Source organism: Herpailurus yagouaroundi, unplaced genomic scaffold (genome assembly GCF_014898765.1).
Source record: "Herpailurus yagouaroundi ecotype Mexico unplaced genomic scaffold, PumYag 28, whole genome shotgun sequence".
NCBI lineage: Eukaryota > Metazoa > Chordata > Mammalia > Carnivora > Felidae > Herpailurus > Herpailurus yagouaroundi.
Window position 1 is genome coordinate 15,055,174 of NW_024412376.1, and position 26,562 is coordinate 15,081,735.

General features: G+C 36.8%; 1 protein-coding gene and 1 pseudogene across 1 annotated transcript; both read right to left on the minus strand.

The window, feature by feature from the left end:
- Positions 1 to 1,804: 1,804 nt before the first annotated feature.
- Positions 1,805 to 22,912, minus strand: LOC121010369 (beta-defensin 131B-like). Its single transcript, XM_040444307.1, has 2 exons — positions 22,855 to 22,912; positions 1,805 to 1,956 (listed from the first exon to the last, which is right to left on the minus strand). Exons 1-2 carry the CDS (start codon positions 22,910 to 22,912, stop codon positions 1,805 to 1,807), a joined length of 210 nt encoding a protein of 69 aa, XP_040300241.1.
- LOC121009688 (COP9 signalosome complex subunit 5-like) lies at positions 2,475 to 3,551 on the minus strand (annotated as a pseudogene).
- Positions 22,913 to 26,562: the final 3,650 nt, after the last annotated feature.

Sequence of the window (26,562 nt, forward strand, 5' to 3'; positions counted from 1 at the left end):
GTCTGAGACTCTCACAGCATTGTGAGGTAGTCTTCCCTCACATGGGTTCCCCCAGCATGGGAAGGGAGTAAGAGTAGAATCCTTGTATGACTGAGATCACCATAGGATGTGGTAGAGTGATAGATATTCCCACTGGAATTTCTGGTAAACTAGAATGATGCTTGAGTGGCAGAATTATCCTATGCACTAAAGAATGAGCCTTTCCCAAAGAGGTTTTTTAAAAAAATGTTTTTTTATTTATTTTTGAGAGAGAAAGAGAGAGAGAGAGAGTGAGGGTGGGCAGAGAGACAGAGAGAGACAGAGAGCCCGATGAGGGGCTCGATTCCACAAACCTTGAGGTCATGACCCGAGCTGAAATCAAAAGTCGGATGCTTAACTGACTGAGCCAGCCAGCTGTCCCCCAAGCCCCCCAAAAGAATTTTAAGAATTTTATTAAGAACAAGAAGCACCTTAGCAGTTATACATTGGCTAGTGACTCAAGACCAAGTAGGGATAATGATATCTTAGTAATGTTAGCATAATCAATGCTCTCCCAGATGCCTCACCACTATAAGTCCTCTCAAACTTCCAAATAATTCTAGAGAAACAACTCTGAATACACTGAGTTTAAGTTTCTGTGATGAAGGGGAATGAGGTTCATAATAGGAATTAGGCTCATTTATTAAAAGAATAAAGTTGGGGTGCATGGGTGGCTCAGTCCATTAAGCATCCGATTTTGGGTCGGGTCATGGACTCATGGTTCATGGGATCGAGCCCCGCATCAGGCTCTGTGCTGACAGCTTGGAGCCTGCTTCGGATTCTGTGTCTCCCTCTCTCTCTGCCCCTCCCCCACTCGTGCTCTGTCTCTCTCAAAAATAAATTAAAAAAGAAATAAAATTAGACTCTTAAAAATATGTCCAGTGAACTGATATCCATATCCCTTGCATGACTCCATTATGCTAAAACATCTCTTTATTGACACTCCCTGCACTCCCAACCTACCTTCTCTTCTGGCCTCTCTAGTTTAGTGAATTGTATTGTTAACCATTTTTTTGCCAGCTTTGAAATCACAGTATCATCTTTCATGCTTTCTTCTTATTATATCATATAGCCACTAAATTCTGTCAATCTTATTTTTGAAATCCATCCTGAATATCTTCTTTCTTCTTAGCCCTCAGTACCAGTGTCCCAGTCCTAGATTACTGCAGTAGAATAGTGCTGAATAAATATATTGTTTTATAAGGTTGTATATCTCATACATGGAAAATATACCTTACTTAAAAAACACATGGAATTTTCACAAATATTAATTTTAACTTAGATCACAAAGAATTTTTTAATAAATTCCAAAAGCTATAGAACAGGTCACATTCTCTGGCTCCATGAAATTATAGTTAACACATATAGAACATACACGGGGTCAGGTGCTGCTTAAGACCTTTACACATACTAAGTAATATAATTCCCATAACACCATGATGTAGGTATCATTGTTATCTCATTTTGTAGATGAGGAAACTGATATGTAGAGAGAGTAAAGAACTTGCTCAAGGTCAGACAGTAAATTGTGGGGCTGGGATATAGTACTATAGGTGAAACAACAATATGGTTGTGGATATAAATTAAAGAAATTAATGTAAAAGCACACACATGAAAATAGAGTGTAAGCCTTTATAAAATTCATATTTACTTGAACCTTGTCATTTAAACATATAATTATCATGAATTTTCTTTATCCATCATATTGATTATTCTTATATATAAAAGAGTTTTAAACATTTTTAGTTTCTTTTCCCAGAATCTGAAGAAGGTGGAGATAGACTTTTCACCACTTTTTTTCCCTAAATTGAATTCTCTTTGGTTTGCAGCAGATGGTCCAGTCAGCACAGTATTTAATTGCATGTTCATCAGGATTGCACTTCATTCTGCAGTGATAGTTTTTTGAGGAACATATGTCTTTAAAAAATGAGGTCCTGGCTTTGAAAAGAGAAAAAAAAGTTATACTTTTATTTGTATATTTTAATGTCTGAAGTGTTTTACAATAAATTAAAACAACATCAGTAAAGAACTTGCTCAGAAAAAAATAACAACAACAACAAAAAGAATGCAGAAGAGAAAAGCAGAGATAGTGAATAACAATAAATGAGGATTTCTTCTATAGGGTAGATAAATGGGGCAGTGAGCTAAAGAGGAGAGTTTTTCCTGAGGACCATGACAGCATATTTCTGTGTAAAATGGGTAGTTTGTTTAGTGGTGGGGATTCATGATGCAAGAAACAATGTTCCATTTCAGCAGTGAAGTCTTTAACAAGTGAGTGGGGATGAAATCTAGTTACATTATTTTTCATTTTAAAGAGTTTTATTACAGGATGTTATAATCGGAATACTTCAGAGCACCTTCCAGTTAAAATCAGAATTTTGGTAACTGGCTTTAAAGTGTTCCTTGAGTATTCTTCTCACACTGACTTTCAGTCAAAAGTACTACTTAGTGATTGTTTAAGAGATGTTAATTCGGTGAAACAGTTTATCCTCAATAACCTGAGACATCAATCCACGGGTAGCTTCTATGGTAGTTTTACTACACCTGTCACTTTAGCCTTGGCATGTTTGTCTTCTTTCTGTCATGTGTTTCCCAACCCAACATGAAACTCCCTCATCCCAGCTGGGCTTGCTTCTGACTGTTTCTAATTTTTCAGACAAATTAAAGACCTGACCAGTGGTATAGTTTGCATTCGGAAGAAAGCTAGAGGAACTCATCATATCCACACAGTATTTATTCTGCAAAAGCTCAAACAATTTGCGATCCAAGGAGGATTTGAAATATGACACTTGTAAGGCATAATATTGTTTGCATGTTTGTAGCCCTTTGGGTGTGTTCTAAAGACTCCAAGATTCACTTTCTCTGCAGATACTACTGCTAGGAATGGTTCCTGGAACTGCTGATTCAGCGTTTGATTACTAACATCAATCCCAGAAAGCCAGCAGCCACAGCCAGGTTGGCTATGATGCCAGCCAATTGCATTTCCAAGGAGGCCAACCTGTTTGGCATTTTCTATATATGCAGCCATGTACTCATATGCAGCAGCCTGAGCGCTTATTTACTCGGGTTTCAGTGCAAAGCAAAACTGTCTATAATGATCATGGTTTCACCATCCACCTTTCCTAGCATTAGGCCATCACTTCAGATCAGTTGCTTCCTGATCTGGCAGGCATCACCATTTTCAGTAGGGCCAATGCTGAGATTTTGCAGTACTTAAAGCAATGGCGATCATTAGTCCAGGGCTTCGCCGTCAGAATTTCTTGCTGCTGTTTCTTGTATTTCTAGATTTCATCGATATCATGAACAACATGCTTCCTGCACGTTGTTGGCCCATTCCCAGGTTTTCTGAGCCATACCACTCCCGGATGCAGCCATCACCGAGGAATTGGAGAAGTCATCTCCTCCCAAGACGCAGCCTCCTGGATGTGGGCTTGGGACTCTCTCCACCACAGGTGCAAACTCCTACTAGTCTCTGGAGGCAACCATGACACCTCGCGGAGGGCTAACTTTAAATCAGAAAATGAAGAGAAGGCAGAGGAAGGTAAAATTAGGGGAAGACATATGGTGGTGGGAAAATGCAGAAGTTATCTCTTGGTGCTTTTACTTTCTTGGTGAAATAAAAAGAAATCATCAACTGACAATAAGGAAGTTGAATCTTGGTTCTAACTGTCCAGTATATTTAGGCTCAAAGCCATGTCTCCTTTACTGAGGAAGTTTCTAAGATTACACAAATTCCTGTAAATCATAATTTCTCACTTTGGTTTCCAGTTCTTACCCCCACTTCTCTCTCTCTTTCTGTGTCACATAGGCATTTCCTTCTATCTTTTGCCCTCCAAGAAATCTAAGTTTTATAGAGATCATTTCTTTACTTTTATTTTTTTAATTTAATTTTTAAAAATTTTATTATTTTTTTTTAGTTTTTTTTTTTTAATTTTCAAACTCACATCCAAGTTAGCATATAGTGCAACAATGATTTCAAGAGTAGATTCCTTAATGCCCTTCGCCCATTTAGTCCATCTTCCCTCTCACAACCCCTCCAACAACCTTCTGTTTGTTCTCTGTATTTAAGAGTCTCTTATGTTTTGTCTCCCTCCCTGGTTTTTTTTTTAATGTTTCTATTTATTTTTGAGAGAGAGAGAGACAAAATGAGTGGGAGAGGGGCAGAGAGAGAGGGAGACACAGAATCCAAAACAGGCTCCAGGCTCTGACCTGTCAGCCCAGAACCCGACGTGGGGCTCTAACTCACCAACTGTGAGACCATGACCTGAGCCGAAGTTGGACACTGTACCGACTGAGCCACCCACGTGCCCTTCCCTCCCTGTTTTTGTGTTATTTTTGCTTCCCTTCCCTTACGTTCATGTTTTGTATCTTAAAACACTCCTCATAGGGGCGCCTGGGTGGCGCAGTCGGTTAAGCGTCCGACTTCAGCCAGGTCACGATCTCGCGGTCCGTGAGTTCGAGCCCCGTGTGGGGCTCTGGGCTGATGGCTCGGAGCCTGGAGCCTGTTTCCGATTCTGTGTCTCCCTCTCTCTCTGCCCCTCCCCCGTTCATGCTCTGTCTCTCTCTGTCCCAAAAATAAATAAAAAACGTTGGAAAAAAATTAAAAAAAAAAACACTCCTCATAGGAGTGAAGTCATATGATATTTGTCTTTCTCTGGCTAATTTTGCTTAGGATAATACCCTCTAGTTCCATCCATATAGTAGCAAATGGCAAGATTTCATTCTTTCCAATTGCCAAGTAATACTCCATAGTATGTATATACTACATATTCTTTACCCATTCATCTGTCAATGAACAATTGGGCTCTTTCCATACTTTGGCTATTGTCCATAGTGCTGCTATAAACATTGTGGTGCATGTGCCCCTTCAAAACATCACACCTGTATCCCTTGGATAAATACCTAGTAGTGCAATTGCTGGGTCGTAGGGTAGTTCTATTTTTAATTTTTTGAGGAAACTCCATACCGTTTTCCAGAGTGACTCCCACCAGCAGTGCAAAAGAGATCCTCTTTCTCTGCATCCTCACCAACATCTGTTGTTGCTTGAGTTTTTCGTTTTAGCCATTCTGATTGGAGTAAGGTGGTATCTCATTGTGGTTTTAATTTGTATTTTCCTGATTATGGGTAATGTTGAGCATTTTTTCATGTATTTGTTTGCCATCTGGATGTCTTCTTTGGAAAAGTGTCTATTCATGTCTTTTGCCCATTTCCTCACCAGATTATTTTTTTGGTGTTGAGTTTGATAAGTTCTTTATAGATTTTGGATACTAACCCATCTGCTGTGTCATTTGCAAATATCTTCTCCCATTCTGTCGGTTGCCTTTTAGTTTTGCTGATTGTTTCCTTTGCTGTGAAGAAGCTTTTTATTTTGATAACGTCCCAAGAATTCATTTTTGCTTTTGTTTCCCTTGCCTCTGGAGACATGGTGAGTAAAAAGTTGCTGTGGCTGAGGTTAAAGAGGTTTTTGCCTGCTTTTGCCTCTAGGATTAAAACAAATTTTTTTTTAATGTTTATTTTATTTCTGAAAGAGAGAGAGAGAGAAAGAGAGAGAGACAGAGAGAGAGAGAGAGAGAGAGAGAGAGAGAGAGAATGAGTGGGGGAGGAGCAGAGACAGAGGGTGACACAGGATCCAAAGCAGGTTCCAGGCTTTGAGCTGTCACGGGGGCTTGAACTCACAAAATGTGTGATCATGACCTGAGCCGAAGTTGGTGCTTAACCAACTGAGCCACCCAGCTGCCCCTCTTCTCTAGGATTTTGATGATTTCCTGTCTTATGTTTAAATATTTCATCCATTTTGAGTTTATTTTTGTGTATGGTGTAAGAAAGTGTAAGAAAGGTTTATTATTCTGCATGTCGCTGTCCAATTTTCCCAGCACCATTGCTGAAGAGACTGTCTTTATTCCATTGGATAGTCTTTTCTGCTTTGTCAAAGATTAGTTGGCCACATGTTTGTGGGTCCATTTCTGGGTTCTCTATTCTGTTCCACTGATCTGAGTGTCTGTTTTTGTGCCAATACCATGCTTTCTTGATGATTAGAGCTTTGTAATATGTATTGACGTCTGGGATTGTGATGTCTCCAGCTTTGGTTTTCTTTTTCAGGATTGCTTTGACTATTTGGGGTCTTTTGTGGTTCCATCCCAATTTTAGGATTTTTCTAGCTCTGTGAAGAATGCTGGTGTTGTTTTGACAGGGATTGCATTGAATATGTAGATTGCTTTGGGTAGTATCGACATTTTAACGATATTCTTCCAATCCAGGAGCATGGAATGTTTTTCCATTTCTTTGTGTCTTCTTCAATTTCTTTCATACGCTTTCTATAGTTTCAGTATATAGATTTTTCATCTCTTTGGTTAGGTTTATTCCTAGATATTTTATGGTTTTTGGTGCAATTGTAAATGGGGTCGATTCCTTGCTTTCTCCTTCTGCTGCTTCATTATTGGTGTATGGGAATGCAACCATTTTTGTGCATTGGTTTTATATCTTGTGACTTTCTGAATTCGTGGATCAGTTCTAGCAGTATTTTGGTGGAATTTTTTTCATGTCGAGTATCATGTTATCTGCAAAGAGTGAAAGTTTGACTTCCTTCTGGCCGATTTGGATGCCTTTTATTCCTTTGTGTTGTCTGATTGCTGAAGCTAAGATTTCCAATACTATGTTGAATAACAGTGGTGAGAGTGGACATCCCTGTCTTGTTCCTGACCTTAGGAGGAAAGTTCTCAGTTTTTCCCCATTGAAGATGATATTAGCGATGGATCTTTCATATATGGCTTTTATGATTTGAGGTATGATCCTTCTATCCCTACTTTCTTGAGGGTTTTTATCAAGAAAGGATGCTGTATTTTGTCAAATACTTCCTCTTCAGCTTTTGAGAGGATCATATGGTTCCTGTCCTTTCTTTTATTGATGTGATGTATCACATTGATTGTTTCACGGATATGGAGCCAGCCCTGCATCCCAGGTATAAATTCCACTTGGTCGTGGTGAATAATTCTTTTAATGTATTGTTGGATCTGGTTAGCTAGTGTCTTGAGGATTTTTGCATCCATGTTCATCAGGAAAATTGGTCTGTAGTTCTCCTTTTTAGTGGGGTCTATGTCTCATTTTGGAATCAAGGTAGTACTGGCTTCATAATGAGTTTGGAAGTTTTCTTTCCATTTCTATTTTTTGGAACAGAGTCAAAAGATTAGGTGTTAACTCTTCTTTAAATGTTCGGTAGAATTCCCCTGGAAAGCCATCTGGCCCTAGACTCTTGTTTTTGGGGGAGATTTCTTATTACTATTTCCATTTTTTTTACTGGATATGGGTCTGTTCAAATTTTCTATTTCTTCCTATTTCAGTTTTGGTAGTTTATATGTTTCCAGGAATTTGTCCATTTCTTCCAGATTGCCCATTTTATTGGCATATAATTGCTTACAATATTCTCTTATTATTTGCATTTGTGCTGGGTTGGTTGTGATCTCTCCTCTTTCATTCTTGATTTTATGTATTTGGGTAGTTTCCTCTTTCTTTTTGATCAACTGGCTAGGAGTTTATTAATTTTGTTAATTCTTTCAAAGAACCAGCTTCTGGTTTCATTGATCTGTTCTACTGTTTTTTTTTTTTTTGTTTTTTGTTTTTGGTTTCCATAGCATTGATTTCTGCTCTAATCTTTATAGTTTCCTGTCTTCTGCTGGGCTTGGGTTTTATTTGCAGTTCTTTTTCCAGCTCTTTAAGGTATAAGGTTAGATTGTGTATCTGAGACCTTTCTTCCTTCTTTAGGAAGTCCTGGATTGGTATATACTTCCCTCTATGACCACCTTAGCTGCGTCCCAGAGGTTTGGGGCTGTGGTGTTATAATTTTCATTGGCTTCCATGTACTTTTTAGTTTCCTCTTTAACTTCTTGTTAGCCCATTCATTCATTAGTAGGATGTTCTTTAGTCTCCAAGTATTTGTTATCTTTCCAAATTTTTTCTTATGGCTGATTTTGAGTTTCATAGTGTTGTGGTCTGAAAATATGCACAGTATGATTTCCATCTTTTTGTATTTTTTGAAGGTTGACTTGTGTCCTACTATGGAACCTATTCTAGAGAGTGTTCCATGAGCACTGGAGAAGAATATATATTCTGCTGCTTTAGGATGAAATGTTCTGAATATATCTTTAAGTCCATCCGGTCCAGTGTGTCATCCTTATAGAAGATAAAACAAAAACAAACTGAAAATATTTCCCAGCTATGTTTCTTAATACATTGTTCTCAGAGATGTGATTGGGTTTTGTGTAAAGAAATGCAAAACAAAAAACTGTTCGCAATGAAATAAAATTAAAGTCCTTGTAAGAAAAGAAGGAAATGATTTCTCTTTTAGTTTTGAAGAATAATTTTTCTGGAAAGAATAATTCTAGATTGGTGGAGTATTTTTTCTTTCAACACTTCACATGTTTCACTTCACTTCCTTTTTCTTGTATGGTGTCTGAGGAGGACTGTTGTAATTCTTATCTTAGCCCCTCTATAGGCCGGATTTTTTCTTTCTATTGCTCTTTTCAAGATTTTGTCTTTTATTTTTCTTCAGGTTGAATATAATATTGCTAGGTTTATATTTTTGGGGGCCATTTATCCTTGATATTCTCTGAGTTTATTAGAATGTATTGTGTCTATCATTAGTTTTGGGAAATTACCAGTCATTATTGCGTCAATGATATCTTCTTTATCTTTCTCTCTTTCTTCTTTTCCTGGTATTCCCATTAGACATATTTTACTTTTGTAATGTTACACAGTTACTGGATAGTCTGTTCACTTTCATTCTGTTTAAGCCTTTCAGTTTTGGAAATTTCTGTTGACATATTTAAAAAAAATTATTTTTATTTTCATTTTATTATTATTATTATTATTATTTTTAATGTTTATTTATTTTTGAGACAGAGTGTGAGTGGGGGAGGGATAGAGAGAGGGAGACACAGAATCTGATGTAGGCTCCAGGCTTTGAGCTGTCAGCACAGAGCCTGTTGCGGGGCTCGAACTCATGGACTGCGAGATCATGACCTGAACCGAAGTCAGATGCTTAACTGACTGAGCCACCCAGCCACCCTTAGATTTTTTTTTTTTTTACCATTTATTTATTTTTGAGAGAGAGAAGGGGGGGATGGGGCAGAGAGAGAGAGGGAGACACAGAATCCAAAGCAGGCTCCAGACTCTGAGCTGTCAGCACAGAGCCCGATGCGGGGCTCAAACTCATGAACTGTGAGATCATGACCTGAGTGGAAGTTAGACGCTTAAATGACTGAGCCACCCAGGTGCCCCAATCTATTGACATTTTTTAAGCTCACTAACTCTTTCTTTGGATGTGTCCCACTTGTCGATGAGCCCATTGTTATCACCCAAATTGTATTCTCCCAAAATCTATATTTTCATATCCCAACCCCTAGAGCTTCAGAACGTAACCATATTTGGACACAAATTTTTAAAATAAATGAAATTAATGAGACTATTATGGTGGAGCCCTAATCCAATATGACTGGTGTCCTTATAAGAAGAGGAAGAAACCTCAGGGATGTGCCTTGACAGAGGAAGGTCTATATGAGGACACAATGAACAGGTGGTCATCTACAAGCTAAGGAAAATGGCTTCAGGAGATACCAGACGTGCTGACACCTTGCTTTTGAACTTTTAGCTTCCAGAAGTATGAGAAAATACATTTTGTTTAAGTCACCAATCTGTGATAGTTTGTTATATAGCTCTAGCAAACTAATACACCTATCAAAGGTATTCTTTATTTCTGTCACAGTGTTTTGATTTTTAACATTGTATTGGATTCCTTCTTAGAGTTTCTGTCTCTCTGCTTACATTATCCATTGGCCTTTGCTTGTTGTCCATTTTTTGCATTAGGGACCTTAGTGTATTAATCATAGTTGTTTTAAGTCCCCAGTTTGATAATTCCAACATCTCTGACATATCTGTGTCTGGTTTGGATGTTTGTCCTGTCTCTATAAACTGTGTTTTGGTCTTTTAGAATATCTTGTAAATTTGTATTGAAAGCTGAGCATGATGTAATGGGCTAAAGGAATTGAGATAAATAAATCTTTAGTGTGAGATTTTCTGTTTCTCTTGCTAGGGGTTAAGTTGTTTTTACTTTTCACTTTAACAGTAGCTATTAGAAGTGAAAATTTCTTCTGATTTCTTTGCTTTTATATTCCCAAATGCCTTTGGATTTACCTCAAAATGACTTCTTGAATAAGGTCTGAGACACGCAGTTCTTCCAGTTGTATTCCCCTTTTGTAATATTTTGGTGTGGGGGCAGAGAAATCATTTTATAGTCCTATGATTAGATATCAGTTTTTAGTGATACTGTGCCCCTTGAAGGGCAATGACGTTCACAAATTGTTTCTCAGTACTCCCCTCTCCCACCCTTAGGTGAGACAAGAGTCTAGAGGAGACAGGAGTTGGGCATTTTCTTTCCCCCATGTGGAAACCTAGATCAGGCTAGAGTTGGGTATTTCACTTTCACCTGGTCACTCTGGCCATGGTAAAACCTCAGTTGGTTAGGTTCTGGTGATATAGTTTCTTTTGAGGGCAGGCTTTGTTAAGAACAGATTGATCTGGGTATATTTCAAAATGACTACTCTCATCTCTTTCTGCTGGACCTATGAAAGGATTTTCTTCCTAATAATCATTGTAAAAACCTGTTAGCACTCCAGGAAGTAAAATTCATAGTAGTGTGAAAGCACCCCTAAGACTTTTTTTCTTAATTTCTAGGTTTTAACTTTCACATTTATATTGAGTTTCCTGAAATTTGTCAATTACCCTGGTACTTGTTCTCATGGATAATGCACATGGGCTTCTGTTCTGGTAAGTTTTAATTCTCTGTATCCACTTTTCTATCTCTCTAATTATGGGGGCTGTGGTTTGCTCTGTGACTTCAGTTCTCTGAGAGACGAAAGAAAGAGTTGTTGGCTTTCAGTTCATTCCGCTTTTCTCTTTCTGTGAAAATGGCAGTTATGGTTCTAAGCTCCTTACATGCTAAACCAGAAACCAGAAGAACGTTTCCCAAACAGTTTTATTTTAGTAAAAAAAAATGTTTATTTATTTATTTTGAGAGAGAAAGAGATAGAGAGCGAGCATGAGCAGGGAAGGAGCAGAGAGAGAGGGATAGGGAAACCCACAAGTAGGCTCTTGAGCTGTTAGTGCAGGAACCTGATGTGGGCTCCATCCCACAAACCGTGCAATCATGACCTGAGCTGAAGTCGGACACTTAACCAACTGAGTCACCCAGGAGCCCCAAGTCTAATATAGTTTTTAAAGAACTCTTCAGAAACCCAAGAAATATAATTTACATATGCACTTTTACAGTGGACTGATTGCTGAAATTAATATGAGCTGTTGCAATGAATTTATAGAATATATTTTAATGTATTTCTATCTACTATATGTAAAAGAATTAAAAGGTTAGGATTTTAGCAAGTATATGATAATGAAGTATGCTTGATTCACCTGTTTCACAAATAATGAGAGCACAGAGCTTATATGCTTGTCATGTTTCTAGAAACTGGAGTATACAGTGAATAAAAAAATTCTTACTGTCTTGGAAAGGGGGTAGAAATGAAAGAACTAAGAGGAGTAAATTCCAAGCATACATCTTAAAGATGATGGTTTGCTGAAGGTTAACAAACTATTTAAATTCTTTCTGTAATGGCAGATTCTGGCAAATATTTATAGTAAGGAAAATCAATTTTCCAATAATTAGCTTTAAATATGCTCAAATGTTGGAATGAAAATTCTGTTCACTGGCTGGACCAGGGAAGTCTGCTATAGAAAGTTTTTTCATTGTTTCCTGTTAGTCTGTATGTGTCTTTCTTTCAGCCTGGAGGGAGTCTCTTCTAGGCAGCATGGAGATGAATCTTTTTTTTTTTTTTTTTTTTTTTTTAAATCAGTGTAGACCTCTTATGTCTTTTGATTGGAGCATTTAATCCATTTACATTTTAAGTAATTATTATACTTAAATGTATTTACTGTCATTTTGTTAATTGCTTTCTGGTTGTTTTGTAGTTCTCTGTTCCTTTCTTTTTCTCCTGCTCTTTTTCTTTGTGAACTGATGACTTTTTTAGTGTTATACTTGATTTCCTTTATTTTTTTGGACCTATTATAGGTTTTTGGTTTGTGATTACCACGAGGTTCATACAAAGCATCTTATGTATATAGAGGTCTATTTGAAGTGGATGGTTACTTAAGTTCAAATATATTCTAAAAGAACTACATTTTTTTTTTTAAATTTTTTTTTTCAACATTTATTTATTTTTGCGACAGAGAGAGACAGAGCATGAACGGGGGAGGGGCAGAGAGAGAGGGAGACACAGAATCGGAAACAGGCTCCAGGCTCTGAGCCATCAGCCCAGAGCCTGACGCGGGGCTCGAACTCCCGGACCGCGAGATCGTGACCTGGCTGAAGTCGGACGCTTAACCGACTGCGCCACCCAGGCGCCCCTAAAAGAACTACATTTTTATCCCCATTCTATATTTTGTGTATATGATGTTATATTTGACATCTTTTATTTTGGGTGTCCCTTAAGTAATTATTGTAGATATTATTGGTTACTAGTTTTGTCTTTTAATATTCATAGTGGCTTTATAAATGGTTGGTTTACTGACTTTAGTATATATTTGCTTTTACCAGGGAATTTTTTTTCCATTCGTAATTTTCTTCTCATCATGGCCTTTTTCTTTCCACTTCAAGAAGACCTTTCAACATTTCTTATAAGTCTGATTTAGTGGTGATGGACTCCTTTAGTTTTTGCTTGCATTTGAAATTCTTTATCTCTCTTCCAGTTCTGAATTATAATCTTTCCATGTGGAGAATTCTTGGCTGGAACTTTTTTCCTCCAGCACTTTTAATATGCTGTGCCACTCTCTTCTGGCTTACAAAGTTCCTGCTGAAAAGTCTGCTTATAGCCTTATGAGGTTTCCTCTGTATGTAATAAGTTGTTGCTACTTTTAAGATTCTTTCTTTCTATCTTTAACTTTTATCATTTTAATTATAATGTGTCTTGGTTTGGGTCTCTTTGGGTTCATCATATGTGTAACTTCCTGGGAATCTGTATGTTTGTTTTGTTCCTCAGATTACGGAAGTTTGCGGCCATTCTTTCTTCAAATAAGTTTTCTGGCCCTTTCTTTTTCCTATCTGGTTCTTTGTAATGCAAAAGTTATTACATTTGATGTCCCAAAGGTTCCTTAAGTTATCTTTATTATTATTGTTATTATTATTATTATTATTACTATTATTATTTTCTTTTTGCTGCTCTGTCTGGATGAGTTCTATTGCTTGTCTTCTAGCTCTCTGATATGATTTTCAGCTTCACCCAGTCTGTTGTTGAACCCCTACTATATTTTTTAGTTCAGTTATTGTATTCTTCATCTCTATGACTTCTGTTTGGAACTTTGTTATATTTTTTATCTCTTTGTTGAGGATCCATTGTGTTTATCCATTCTTCTCCTGAGTCCATCACGCATCATTATTATCATTACTTTGAATTCTTTACCAGGTAGATGTCTTATTTCTGTTTTATTAATGCTTTTTTTTTTGATGTTTTATCTTGTTCTATCATTTGGAATGTATTTCTCTGTCTCCTCATTTTCCCTGGCTCTGTTTGTTTCTATTTATTGGTCAGATTAAGTACCTTTCCCAGTCCTGACAGAGCAGCCTTTTTTAGGAGATGTCACTTGGAGCCCAGGAATGCAATGTCTTCTGACTATTAGAGTTGGCGTGCTCAAAGGTTTTCTCCTATGTGGGCTGCACACACCTGTCTGCTGTTGTGGAGTGTGTATGTGGTAGAAGGGTGGGTGGGGCTGCGACCCATAGTTGCACTGTGGGATTGGGTAGGGCTGGTGTCAGCCTGACTGTGACACTTGGCTGTGTTGGGACATGGAGGTGGGCTGAACCATTGCCTGACCCAGCTATGAGGCACATTTGTATTACAAGGATTGGTAGGGTTCTCAGCTGGTTATGCACACTGTCTCCCGAAAGTTAGAAGGAGAGTTTCAAAATGTCACGTGCCAGTGCCAACCTTAGCAAGTTAGAATGAGGTCACAAATATGGCATCCACTAGTGTCTCCATCCCTGGGAAAGTTCTGTCAGGCAATTTAAAATTAATAAGCAGATTTTCTTCACATATGGTCTAGGGTCTTTTCACGTTATTTTTGCCTTGGCTCCCAGGGTGAGCAAGTCTGCCATAAACCCTTTAAGAATGGGTTCATATTCCCTAGAGTTCAATGGTTTTCCTGGACATATTTCACATTGGTTTTTCAAAGCCTAGTATTTAGGGGGCTTGTGAAAAATCTAAGGGTTGTAGTCCCTGATGTGGAGCACACATCCCCTACTTCTCAGGAAAAGATTCCATATTTTTGAGATCTCCCAATTGTGGATCACCACACCCAGGGTGGGGCTTACTTGGCCAGATGATGTCCTGCCTTTCCTACCCATGTCAATGCTGTCCTTTTTGTCCTTTGTTGTGGATGCTCTGTTCAACCAGTTTCCTAGTCTTTTTCAGAGGAAATTATTCCATATATAGTTGTATATTTGTTGTATCTTTGAGATGGAGTAAATTCAGGATCTTCCTTTGCCACCATTTTGAACTAAACCTACATTTTTTAGAGATGCTGTGAATGAGATAATTTTCTTTATTTCTTCTGCTGATATTTAGTTGTTGTGTATAGAAAAGCAACTGTTTTGTGTATTTTGATTTTTTTTTTAATTTTAGAGAGAGAGAGTGAGGGAGAGGGACAGAGGGAGAGAGAGAAAGAATCTCAAACAGGCTCCATGCTGAGCATGGAGCTCAATGTGAGGCTCAATCCCACAACCCTGGGATCATGATCTGTGCCAAAATCAAGAGTTGGACGCTCAAACAACTGAGCCACCCAGGCACCCCTGTATGTTAATTTTATATCCTGAATCTTTACTGAATTTGTTGATTAATTCCAAAAGGTTTTGGCTGAGTAAGGATTTGCTATATGGTTATATCACCTGCAAATAATGACTTTTACTTAACCATTTCAATTTGGATGCATTTCATTTCTTAGTCTTGCCTAATTATTTTAGTTAGGATTTTCAGAACTATGTTGAATAAGAATGGTGAGGTGGAAACTCTTGTCTTATTCCTGATCTTAGAGGAAAAGCTTTCAACCTTTTATAGTTGAGTATGATATTAGCTGTGGGTTTGTCATATGTGGTCCGTATAATGGTCCTTCTATACAGAATTTGTTGAGGGTTTTTATCATTAATAGATGTACTTTGTTGGATGATTTTTCTGCATCTATTGAGAATATCATATGCTTTTTGTCTTTCATTGTATTAATTTAGTGTATTATATGTATTGATTTGGATGTGTTGAACCATATTTGCATTTTAGGAATAAATCCCACTTGATCATGGTGTAGCATACTTTTAATGTGTTGTTGAATTTAGTTTGCTAATATTTTGTAGAGAGTTTTTGCATCTATATTCATCAGGAATGTTAGACTGTGGTTTTATTACTTTTTTGTAGTGTTTTTACCTGGCTTTGGTGTCAAGGTAAATCTGGCCAGATAAAATGAGCTTGGGAGTATTCCCTCCTCTTCAATTTTTTGGACAGTTGAGAAGAATTGATGTTAAGTTTTCTTTAAATATTTGGTATAACTCACCAATGAAACCATTTGTTCCTAGGGTTCTTTGTGTGGAAGGTTTTTGATCACTCATTCAATTTTTTATTTATTATTGGTCTATTCAGGTTTTCTATTTCTTCCTGATTCAGTTTTTGTTGGTTGTATATTTCTAGAAATTTATCCATTTTTTCTAGGTTATCCAACTTTTTGGCATATAATCATTCATAGTGAATGATCAATGATACAATTATGATCCAATGATTTCTGTGGTATCAGTTCCAATGTTTGCTCTTTCATTTTTTATTTTATTTATTTGAAACCCCTTTTTTCCTCCTTAGGTAGTCTAGCTAAAGATTTGCACATTTTATATTTTCAGAAAAACAACTCCTCATTTCACTGATATTTTCTATTTTTTTTCTGGTGTCTGTTTTATTTCTTTCCACTTTAGTCTTTTTTATTTCCTTCCTTCAGCTGACTTTGGCCTTAGTTTGTTTTTCTTTTTAGTTCTTGGATATAGAGTGAGCTTATTTACTTGAAGTATTTCTGTTTTCTTTTTAAAAAAAAAATCATTTTAAGGATAGTTTACATTTGTTCCAGGTGTATGAACAGTGATGCAACATCTCTATACATTGTGCTATGCTTGCCACAGGTGTAGCTACCATTTGTCACCGTACAATGCTGTTACAATATCTTTGACTATATTATCTATGCTGTGACTTTTATTAACGTGACTTCTTTCCATAATTGGAAACCTGTATCTCCCACTTCCCTTCACCCATTTTGTCCATCACCCCTCCCCCCTACCATTCCCCTTCTCTCTGGAAACCATCAGTTTGTTCTCTGTATTTACAGAACTGATTCTACTTTTTGTTTACTCATTTGTTTTATTTTTTTAGATTCTACATATGAAGGAAATCATACAGTATTTGTCTTTCTCAGTCTGACTTATTTCACTTGGCATAATAATCTATAGGTCCATCCATGTTGTTACAAATAGCAAGATCTCGTCTTTTTTTTTAATAACTGTGAAAATTTCGTGTGTGTGTGTGTGTGTGTTTGTGTGTATTTATATATATCTCATATCTTCTTTGTCTATTCATCTGTTGATGGGCCCTTAGGTTGCTTCCATATTTTGGCTATTATAAGTAATGTTGCAATAAACATAAGGTTCATGTATCTTTTCAAATTAGGGTTTTCATTTTCCTTGGGTAAATACCCAGTAGTGAAATTACTAGATCATATAAGCAATCTATTTTTAAATAGAATTAAAACATATTGTTTTTCAAAGTGGCTGTACCAATTTACATTTCCAACAACAGTGTTATGAGGGTTTCTTTTTCTCCCTATCCTTGCCAACACTTGTTATTTCTTATCTTTTTAGTTTAGGCTTTCTGACAGGTATAAGGTGATATCTCATTGTGGTTTTGATTTTCATTTCCCTGATGATTCATGCTCTTGAGCATCTTTTTCATGTGTCTGCTGGTCATTTGTGTGTCTTCTTTGGAAAAATGTCTATTCTGGTCTAATTTTTAACTAGATTATTTGTGGGTTTTGTGGCATTGAGTTGTGTAAGTTCTTTATATATTTTGCATATTACCCCCTTATCAGATACATCACTTGCAAATATCTTCTCCTTTTCAATAGGTTGCCTTTTTAAAAATGTTTATTTTTGAGAGAGCACAAGTGGGGGGGGGTTAGCGATTAGGGGAGAGAGGATCCAAAGTAGGCTCTGTGCTGACTGCAGCAAGCCTAATGTGGGGCTTGAACTCATGAACCATAAGATCATGACTTGAGTTAAAGTCAGATGCTCAACTGACTGAGCCACTCAGGTGCCCCCAGTAGGTTGCCTTTTTATTTTGTTGATGATTTCCCTCAGTGTGCAAACCCTTTTTATTTTGATATAATCCCAATAGTTTGTTTTTACTTTTGCTTCCCTTGCTTTAGGAGACACACCTAGAAAAATGTTGCTATGGCTGGTGTCAAAGAAATTGCTGCCTGTGTTCTCTTCTAGGATTTTTATGATTTCAGGTCTCACATTTAGGTCCTTAATCTATTTTGCGTTTATTTTTGTGGATGGTGTTAGACAGTGGTAATTTCATTCTTTTGTGTGTAGTTGTCCAGTTTCCCCAGCAGCATTTATTTAAGAGACTGTCTTTTCTCTCTGTTGTGTATCCATGCCTCTTTTGTCATAAATTAATTGACAATGTAACTGTGGGTTTCTTTCTGAGCTCTCTATTATGTTCTCTTGATCTATGTGTCTATTTTTGTACCAGTGCCATACTGTTTTGATTACTGCAGCTTTATAATATATCTTGAAATCTGGCACTGTGATATCTCAAACTTTATAGTTTTCTTTCTCAAGATTGTTTTGGCTATTTGGGATTTTTGGTGGTTCTGTAGAAGTTTTAGAACTAGTTTTTCTAGTTCTGTGAAAAATGCTGTTGATATTTTGATAAGGATTGCACCGAATCTGTGGATTGTTTTAGGTAATACGGAAATTTTAACAATATTAATTCTCCCAATCCATGAGCATAGTCTATCTTTCCATTTGTTTATATCATCTTCAATTTGTTTCATCAGTGTTTTATAGTTTTCAGAGTACAGATCTTTCACCTCCTTGGTTTAAGTTTATTCCTAGGTATTTTATACTTTTTTGTGGAATTGTAAATGAGGTTGATTTTTTTATTTGTCTTTCTGCTACTTTATTAAAGATTGTATGTTAAGAATTTATCAATTTCTTCTAGGTTGTCTAATTTGTTGGCATATAATTTTTTATAGTATTCCTTTATAAGCTCATATGGAACCACAAAAGACTTTTCATAGCCAAAGAAACTTTGGGAGACAAAAACAAAGCTGGAGGCGTTCCACTTCCTGATTTCAAAATATTACAAAGCTGCAGAAAGATTTAATTTTGCAAAGATGTCCGCCTTCCCGAAATTGACCTCTAGATTCACTGCAATCTTCATGAAAATTCTCACTGAATATGTATGTGTACTTGAATACCTTATTCTTAAATTTATGTGGACATTCAAAGGGGACATTCAAGACACTCCTTGAAAAAAATGTAGATATCTTTCTCTACCATATATGAAGACATTATATATTGTCATTAATTAGAATAGTATATTATTTGTACCAAGAAAGACAAATGGAACAGAGTAGGTAGCCTAGAATATATACTAGATTTATGACAAAAGGGTACTGTAAGTCATTGAGAAAAAAGTTTTCTCCAGAAAAGTTTTTGGGTCAATTAGCTACGTATATAGTAAAAACAAATTTAAGAACAAATTTGACCCCAATTTCATGAAAATCAATACGAGATGGAGATTTACAACCTAAATTTGACAGGCAAATAATAAAACTTTTGGAAGATAAAGAAAAGCATTTTGAAGAGGATATTCAGAGAATATCTTTATGGCCTTTAGGTGAAAAAAGAACACAAAAAGCCCAAGGTAAAATGAAGTCTGATGAATTGGACTTACATTAATATTGAAAATCCCTTTTTATACAATAACATCATAAAGGGGGTAAAAAGGCAAGCCATAGAGCAGAAGATATTTACAAAGCACATAGTAAAGCATTTGCATCCAGAATTTATAGTGCAACCCTACAGATCACTGAGAAAATATCAAATAGCTCAATGAATAATGAACAAAATACTTGAAAGGTACTTTGAGAATTGATATTAAAATGGCCAAAAACCAAATGAAACTGTCTTCAATCTTATTACTAATATAGAAATTTAAATGTAAAGTACACTCTGTTACTACCATGCATATACTTGAATGGTTATAACTTAACACCTTGATCATATAAACTTACTGGGGATGTGGAGCAATCAGCGCTGTTCTTTGCTGCTGAACATAGTGTGAATTCGCTCAACTACTTGGGAAACTCTTTGGCATTATTTGCTAAAGTTGAAGATATACGTGTTCTATGACAAAACTTTGATTCCTGGTTATATACCTGATAAATAGGTGTTCACATATACAACAAGAATCATTTAGGGATCAGCGTAATGCTGGCTTCATAGGATGAGTCTGGAGGTTTTCCTTCCCTTCCTATTTTTTGGAACAGCTTGAGAAGGATAGGTGTTATCTCTGCTTTAAACGTCTGGTAGAACTCCCCTGGGAAGCCATCTGGCCCTGGACTCTTATTTGTTGGGAGATTTTTGATGACTGATTCAATTTCTTCACTAGTTATGGGTCTGTTCAAATTTTCTATTTCTTCCTGTTTGAGTTTTGGAAGTGTGTGGGTGCTTAGGAATCTGTCCATTTCTTCCAGGTTGTCCAGTTTGTTGGCATATAATTTTTCATACTATTCCCTGCTAATTGCTTGTATTTCTGAGGGATTGGTTGTACACTCTTATGTGGATCCTGAGAAACTTAACAGAAGATCATGGGGGAGGGGAAGGGGAAAAGAAAAGTTACAGAGAGGGAAGGAGACAAACCATAAGAGACTCTTAAAACCTGAGAATAAACTGAGGGTTGATGGGGGGTTGGAGGGAGGGGAAAGTGGGTGATGGGCATTGAGGAGGGCACCTGTAGGGATGAGCACTGGGTGTTGTCTGGAAACCAATTTGACAATAAATTTCATATTAAAAAAATAAAGTTCTTAGGTAACTAATGTTAATTGTATGCATAGTCCCGTGCTCATTGTGGGGCTTCTGTTTAAAAACTAAAATAAAATGGGGCCTATGGGATAAAAAAAAAAAAAGAATCATTTATCAAGAATTCATAGCAGTGATAGTATTTATAGCAGTCAAATCCTGGAAACAATCTAAATGTTCATCAATGGTAAAATGAATAAATTGTGGCATATTACTCTGAACACTATATAGGAATGTGTCATATACAGCAACATAGTTGAATTTCGTACATGTCATATGGAGTAAAGGAAGCCAGATACAAAATGTACATACATACTTTCATTTATATCAATTTTAAAGCAAGGTGACAAAACTAAACAATAGTGTATCGATATATGTGCTTAGGTGCCATAATCCTAATATATGTTCTTGTGGCCAGAGTCCTAATGTTTGGTTGTCTACCATTTTTCTAGATATCCTAGGCATAAATCTGTATTAAGTGTAAGCCAATGATAGTGTTCTCTATTTCTCTGCCAGCAATTAGTTTGGGGGTGGGTATGTAACCCATTTCTGGGGAACTTGAGAGAAAGTGTTCCTTGTTGGTATGAGAAGAAATGCTTTCCTTTTACTCTAGTGTAATGTGGTGGGTCCGGATATGATCTCTAGAACAGTGGCAGCTATCTTGAGGCCATGGGAAAAGCTAGTTAAGGATAAATCTGACACTTTTCAAACACATGATGGTATAGATGATCTGCTGCATTAGCCAATTTCAGAATTGTCTGACCTTCAGGTTTCTTGTGTGTAATAATATATTTTCTTTATTGCTTAAGCCAATTGAATTTCAGTTGTTTGTAGATGGAACCTGAAAACATACCCACTGGTACAGCAAGCATTTCCAGTAAAATATTAAAAAAAAAAACCCCACAGAATGGGAGAGAAGAGTTGCAAACCTATATGTGATAAACGTTTAGTGTCCAGAATATATAAAGAACTGGCAACGCAACAATAAAAGACAACCTAATTAAAAAATGAGTAAAGGATTTGAATAGAAGTTTTTACAGAGAAGATATATAAATGGCCAATAAAACATGAAAAGATAAAACAGAATAAACTGAGGGTTGATGGTGGGTGGGAGGGAGGGGAAAGTGGGTGATGGACATTGAGGAGGGTACCTTTTGGGATGAGCACTGGGTGTTGTATGGAAACCAATTTGACAATAAATTTCATAAAAAAGGATGATAAACATCATTAAATTGCAAATTAAATGCAAATTAAAACTACAATGAGATATTGCTACAGCAGCTAAGATAATGATAATAAAAAAGATGGACAATAGCAAATGTTGGTGAAGATGTGGAGAAATTGGCTTTTTATGCATAGCTGGTGGGATTGTAAAAGGAAGCATGCAGCTGTGGAAAATTGTTTGATAACTTCTCTGAAAGTTAAACATAGTTATTGTATAGCACAGTAATTCTATCCCAAGTTGTATACCCTAGAGTTGTGAAAATATATCCACACAAAAATTTGGATGTAAGTGTGCACAGCAGCATCATTCATCATAGCTCCAAAGCAGACGCAACCCAAATGTCCAGTAACTGATGAATAGATGAATAAAAGGTAGTGGATCCATGTAATAGACTTCAATTCATCACTTGAAAGAAATAAGGCATTGATGCATGCTACAACTTGGATGAACTCTGAAAAACGTGCTAAGGGAAAGAAAAAGACTCTAAGGGTCACATATTGTATGACTACATTAAACCAGGTAAACTAATAGAGACAGAAAATAGATTAGCAGCTTCCAGGGTCTGAGGAGAGGGGAGGATGGGTAATGGCTGCTAGTGAACATGGAGTTCCTTTTTGGGGTGGTGAAATGTTCTAGAATTGGTGGTGATGGTTGTACAACTTTATGAATATGTAGAAAACCACTGAAATTGTAGACTTCAAAAGAGTGTGTTGTATCTCATGAAAAATACATAATAAACAAGAACAATGAGGGAAATCTTGAATTGTTAGCTATTAAAATGTGCTCTAAGGCAATGTGTGCCTTAAAAAAGATAGATAAATCAATAGATAATAATGTAAATCCCAGTTGTAAATCCAATAATTAATATATTTTTATTATGTAGTATTAGTGGATTTAAAAATTAACTTGGGAAGGTTAGATTGATTATTCAATAAATATCCCCTGTGTAAGTGGTAATTTGGATAATTGTTAAGATGGGATCTTAATTCCCATCATACACAAAGCAATTTCCACTGAGGCCTTTACCTTCATCTGTGATCAGAGTTCTGCAACCCACAGAGTATGACAGGGCAGCCTCCCCTTCACCCTTGGCCATTCTAGTCACTACTCACTTTCCACTGTTTTGATTCCCCCAATTTCCTCTGTTCTGTGAACATCCTCTCACCATCTTTGGATCAAACGATAGTCCTCAAGTTAGAGTTCACAAATAAGTGAAATCACTGAAAGGAATGACCTTATGAATCTGCCCTTCGCATCCATCCAACCCTCCATTCCTGTGAGGGCCAATGCACTCCTCTCTCACGTTGTGTGGTACAATCTGCACCTGTCTAACTCTTAGGAGATTTTGTATTCTCCTTCATTTATATTTTCATGTCTTTGTAATGAAAGGCTTGCGTCTTACCTTGAGGAACTATGGACAGCAAGGCAAGGACTCCAAGGATGGAATGCAAGAGCCTCATGTTGAATAAGCCAGTTAGAGAGAATCAGTAGCTGGGATGAAGAGAACTTCTTTGTGTATTTAGTACTCAAGAGATGAGTTGCTGTATGCTTATTGAACCTTTTAGTAGCAGGAACATTTCTGTGTTCCAATGAGCCTTCATATCAGGAGACAGCATGCATGGGACAGGACGATCGGTCATTCAAAGTACATTTGTCAAATGTTGACAGGGTGTAGATGAAGATCATAGGATGCAAAGCACTTACAGAGAAGGAGCAGCTATGGTGAAGGCAGAAGAGATAGTCTGTGAAAAACCATTGTCTTATGGTTCCTGACAGAACTGTAAAGGTTAAGGCATTTACAGAGTTAAAGTATTCAGTTTATTTCCCAACAACGGGAAGAGACACTAGTATAACAGCATGTCTATTTATTAATATTTTTTGAGTCTGTATTAGCAGACTTAGACAATGCAATTACATTTGAAACCATACACAGACTACTGAGACATAGAAAAGCTTCTGCTTGATTGCCTCTCTGTCCACCCGACTGAATTAAATCAACTAATGCTTATATCTAAAGTCCTAGTGAATACAGATTGTTTACACATCACAGTTATATGTAATGTGAGAGGAATCAAAGAGGAAGAGCACACCTTTGATGCACTTAGGACAGTAAGTAATATAGAAAGATCAATGGCAATGCAATATGAACATATGTCTGGCAAAGTGGCACAAATTATCTCATAGACACGAAGGAAATGAACATAAGGGAACACCAGAGTAGTTTGGGAGCTGCTAGGGAATGCTTAAAGAAGACATAGTAAAAATATCAATTTTAGCAACTGCAAAGTACATTCACATTCATGATCTTATTTGATCTTTATATTTCTTAGATGATCTTACTCCAGCTCCTTTCTGCTGTGCTTCCTTTAGGTGCTGCTTCTACTTCAGGGTTTCATTGAATGGAACATATAATTACATTATTTGAGAGGGTCCTCCCTGACTATTGAGACTTTGAAAATGACATCTTGAGCTAACTCAGGATACAGGATTGGTGGAAGCGTGTAGTGCTGTTACTGGAGGTCCTGAAAGAGGTAAACCTCGAAAGCCTTAGCCTTAGTAGGGCCACGTGGGCTGAGAGCTCTGGGGATGACTTTCCCTAAGTTTGGGTTCATGTTTTTTCCCCTGACGTTACTGGGAAAATAGTACCTGGGAATAAATGTCTCCCAGTATCCTAAAAACTCCACAGAGGGATCGGAGGGTCATTGGGATATGTCCTGGTTATTGATGACTGCACCATTTACTTAAACCTGTCTGACCTGGAATATTTAGCATCTCTGATCATCAATTCAGAAGTTACTGACTTTTCTCATGTGTCTTGGAATTCTTGTCTTCTTGATTATGAGGAAAAGCTTTGGAAGTATAGTTTGTGTTGCAAAACAATCAAATTCATGAGCACAAGTCTTCAAGTTTTCTTGTGGAACACTGAGGGCAGAATTTTCAGTGATGCTTTGACATTTTCTATAAATATTTGTTTCCCATCCAGGTAGATCTGGAGCCAGGAGGTGGGCTTGGAAGGCTGCCCGGGAAGACCAAGAACATTATGTGATCCATGGGCTGGCAATCAGGGACATCAAAGGAAGGGTAGGAGTAAGGTTCACTGCATTCAGGGGGTGGGTTGGTGGGCACCAGGTGAATGTTGAAAGGTAGCTTATCACCAAATTGCTTAGGGCCTCAGAAAGAAAAAATAAGGCACTTTGTTAAATTCCTTTCCTTAAAAGAACACAGAGAAGAAAACCAGATAGCTATCAAGCTATGCAAGTACACATTGTCACAGCAGAAGGATAAAGGAGTTAATTTACCATGAAATAGTAAAGTTAGACCTAGGAATTACTGGGTTTTATTGGATACAGCTCTCAAGAAAGGCGTTAGATACTCAATAAATAATTTATAATCAAGTGTTAATTGTCTATCTTCCTTCCCTGTACTCAGTAGTGTTGAAAGCTTTAGAGTCCTTGCTGCATCAATGATTTCTTTTCCTTCTTGTTGCTGACATCTTTCTTAATCGAATATTTCCTTATTTGCAGTTTATAAACATCCTCAAGTTCCTGTACTTTAAAAACAAAACATAAAATTACCTTTCTTTTTTAAAAATTATTTTATTTATTTATTTTTTTACATTTATTTATTTTTGAGAGACAGAGAGAGAGCACAAGTGGGGGAGGGGCAGAGAGAGAAGGAGACACAGAATCCGAAGCAGGCTCCAGGTTCTGAGCTGTCAGCACAGAGCCCGATGTGGGTCTTGAACTCACAAACCGTGAAATCATGACCTGAGCTGAAGTCAGATGCTTAACCAACAGAGCCACCCAGGAGCCCCAACCTTTCTTTTCTTTAGTTTACTTTTTATGTAAGACCCTAATGTCCCCGCCTTCGTCTCAGGAAAATAGTAGTATATGCTCTGTTTCCAATTCTTTCCATTCACTTCTTACCTTACAGGTTTCTGACATCTTCTCTTGTTTTTCTACTGAATATACTTGTGTTATTAATAACTTTTTCTCTGTATATAAACAAATATATATTCACATATACACACATAGATACTTGTATAGTCTCTGTTACATTTTATTTTTTATTCTGATTTCTAAATAGTATTTTTTATTTTAAAATTAGAAAACCCATTAAATTAAGATGGTGATAAATGTAATGCATTATTCTACCACTTGAAAGATCATTACTATTTTGCTTTATTTCTTTTCCATTAAAATAACAGGTAGAGAAGAGTTTAAATATTATAACACAATACTACAAACTCCCTGAATATCTGAATGAAATGGAAACCTTTAGGGAAGTATAAATCAATAAAGTTGGCCAATAAGATAAAGTTGCAAGTAGTCAAAGTTCTATCTTTTCACATCCAAGCTAGAATTTATTCACAGCTTTCAAGGAATAATTTCCATTTTATGAGAATAATTCAGATGATAGAATAAGATAGCTACTCAACACATTTTATGAAATAGAATAACCACATTATAGAAATGTCACAAGGACGATGTATTAGTTACATATTATTGCATAACAGAATACCCCAAAATGTAGTGGCTTAAAACAACAAACATTTATTACCTTATGGCTTCTGTGGATCAAGAATCTGGGTGTGGCTTAGCTGGGTGACTTTGGGTCAAGGTCTCTTGTGAGGTTGCAGACAAAACTGTCAGCTGAGGCTGTATTTTTATCTGAAGGCTGTGGGAGTTTTCTTTCTAAACCCACTCATGTGGTCATTGGCGGGCCTCAGTCCTTTGCCACATGGGCCTCTTCACAGAACTGTATCATGACACGATAACTGCCTTGCTCAAGAGCAAGTCATCTGTGAAAGAGTGAGAGAGCATACTCAAAATAAGAGCCATAGTCTTTTTTATCTAACTTTGAAAATGGCATCCCATCTCAGGTAATAGACTCTATTCATTATATCCGAGTAATTAAGTCCAGCTCACCCTCAAGGGGACAGGTTTGCATGTGAGCGTGAACCTACTGGAAGAGATAGTTGAGGACTACCTTAGATACTACTTACTACAGACAGCAAAAGATAAAAATACCAACCTATCAATGTAGATACAAATGCTACATAAGCTATTTTCAAATTGAATTTGACTTCAAAGTAAAAGAATAACTTATC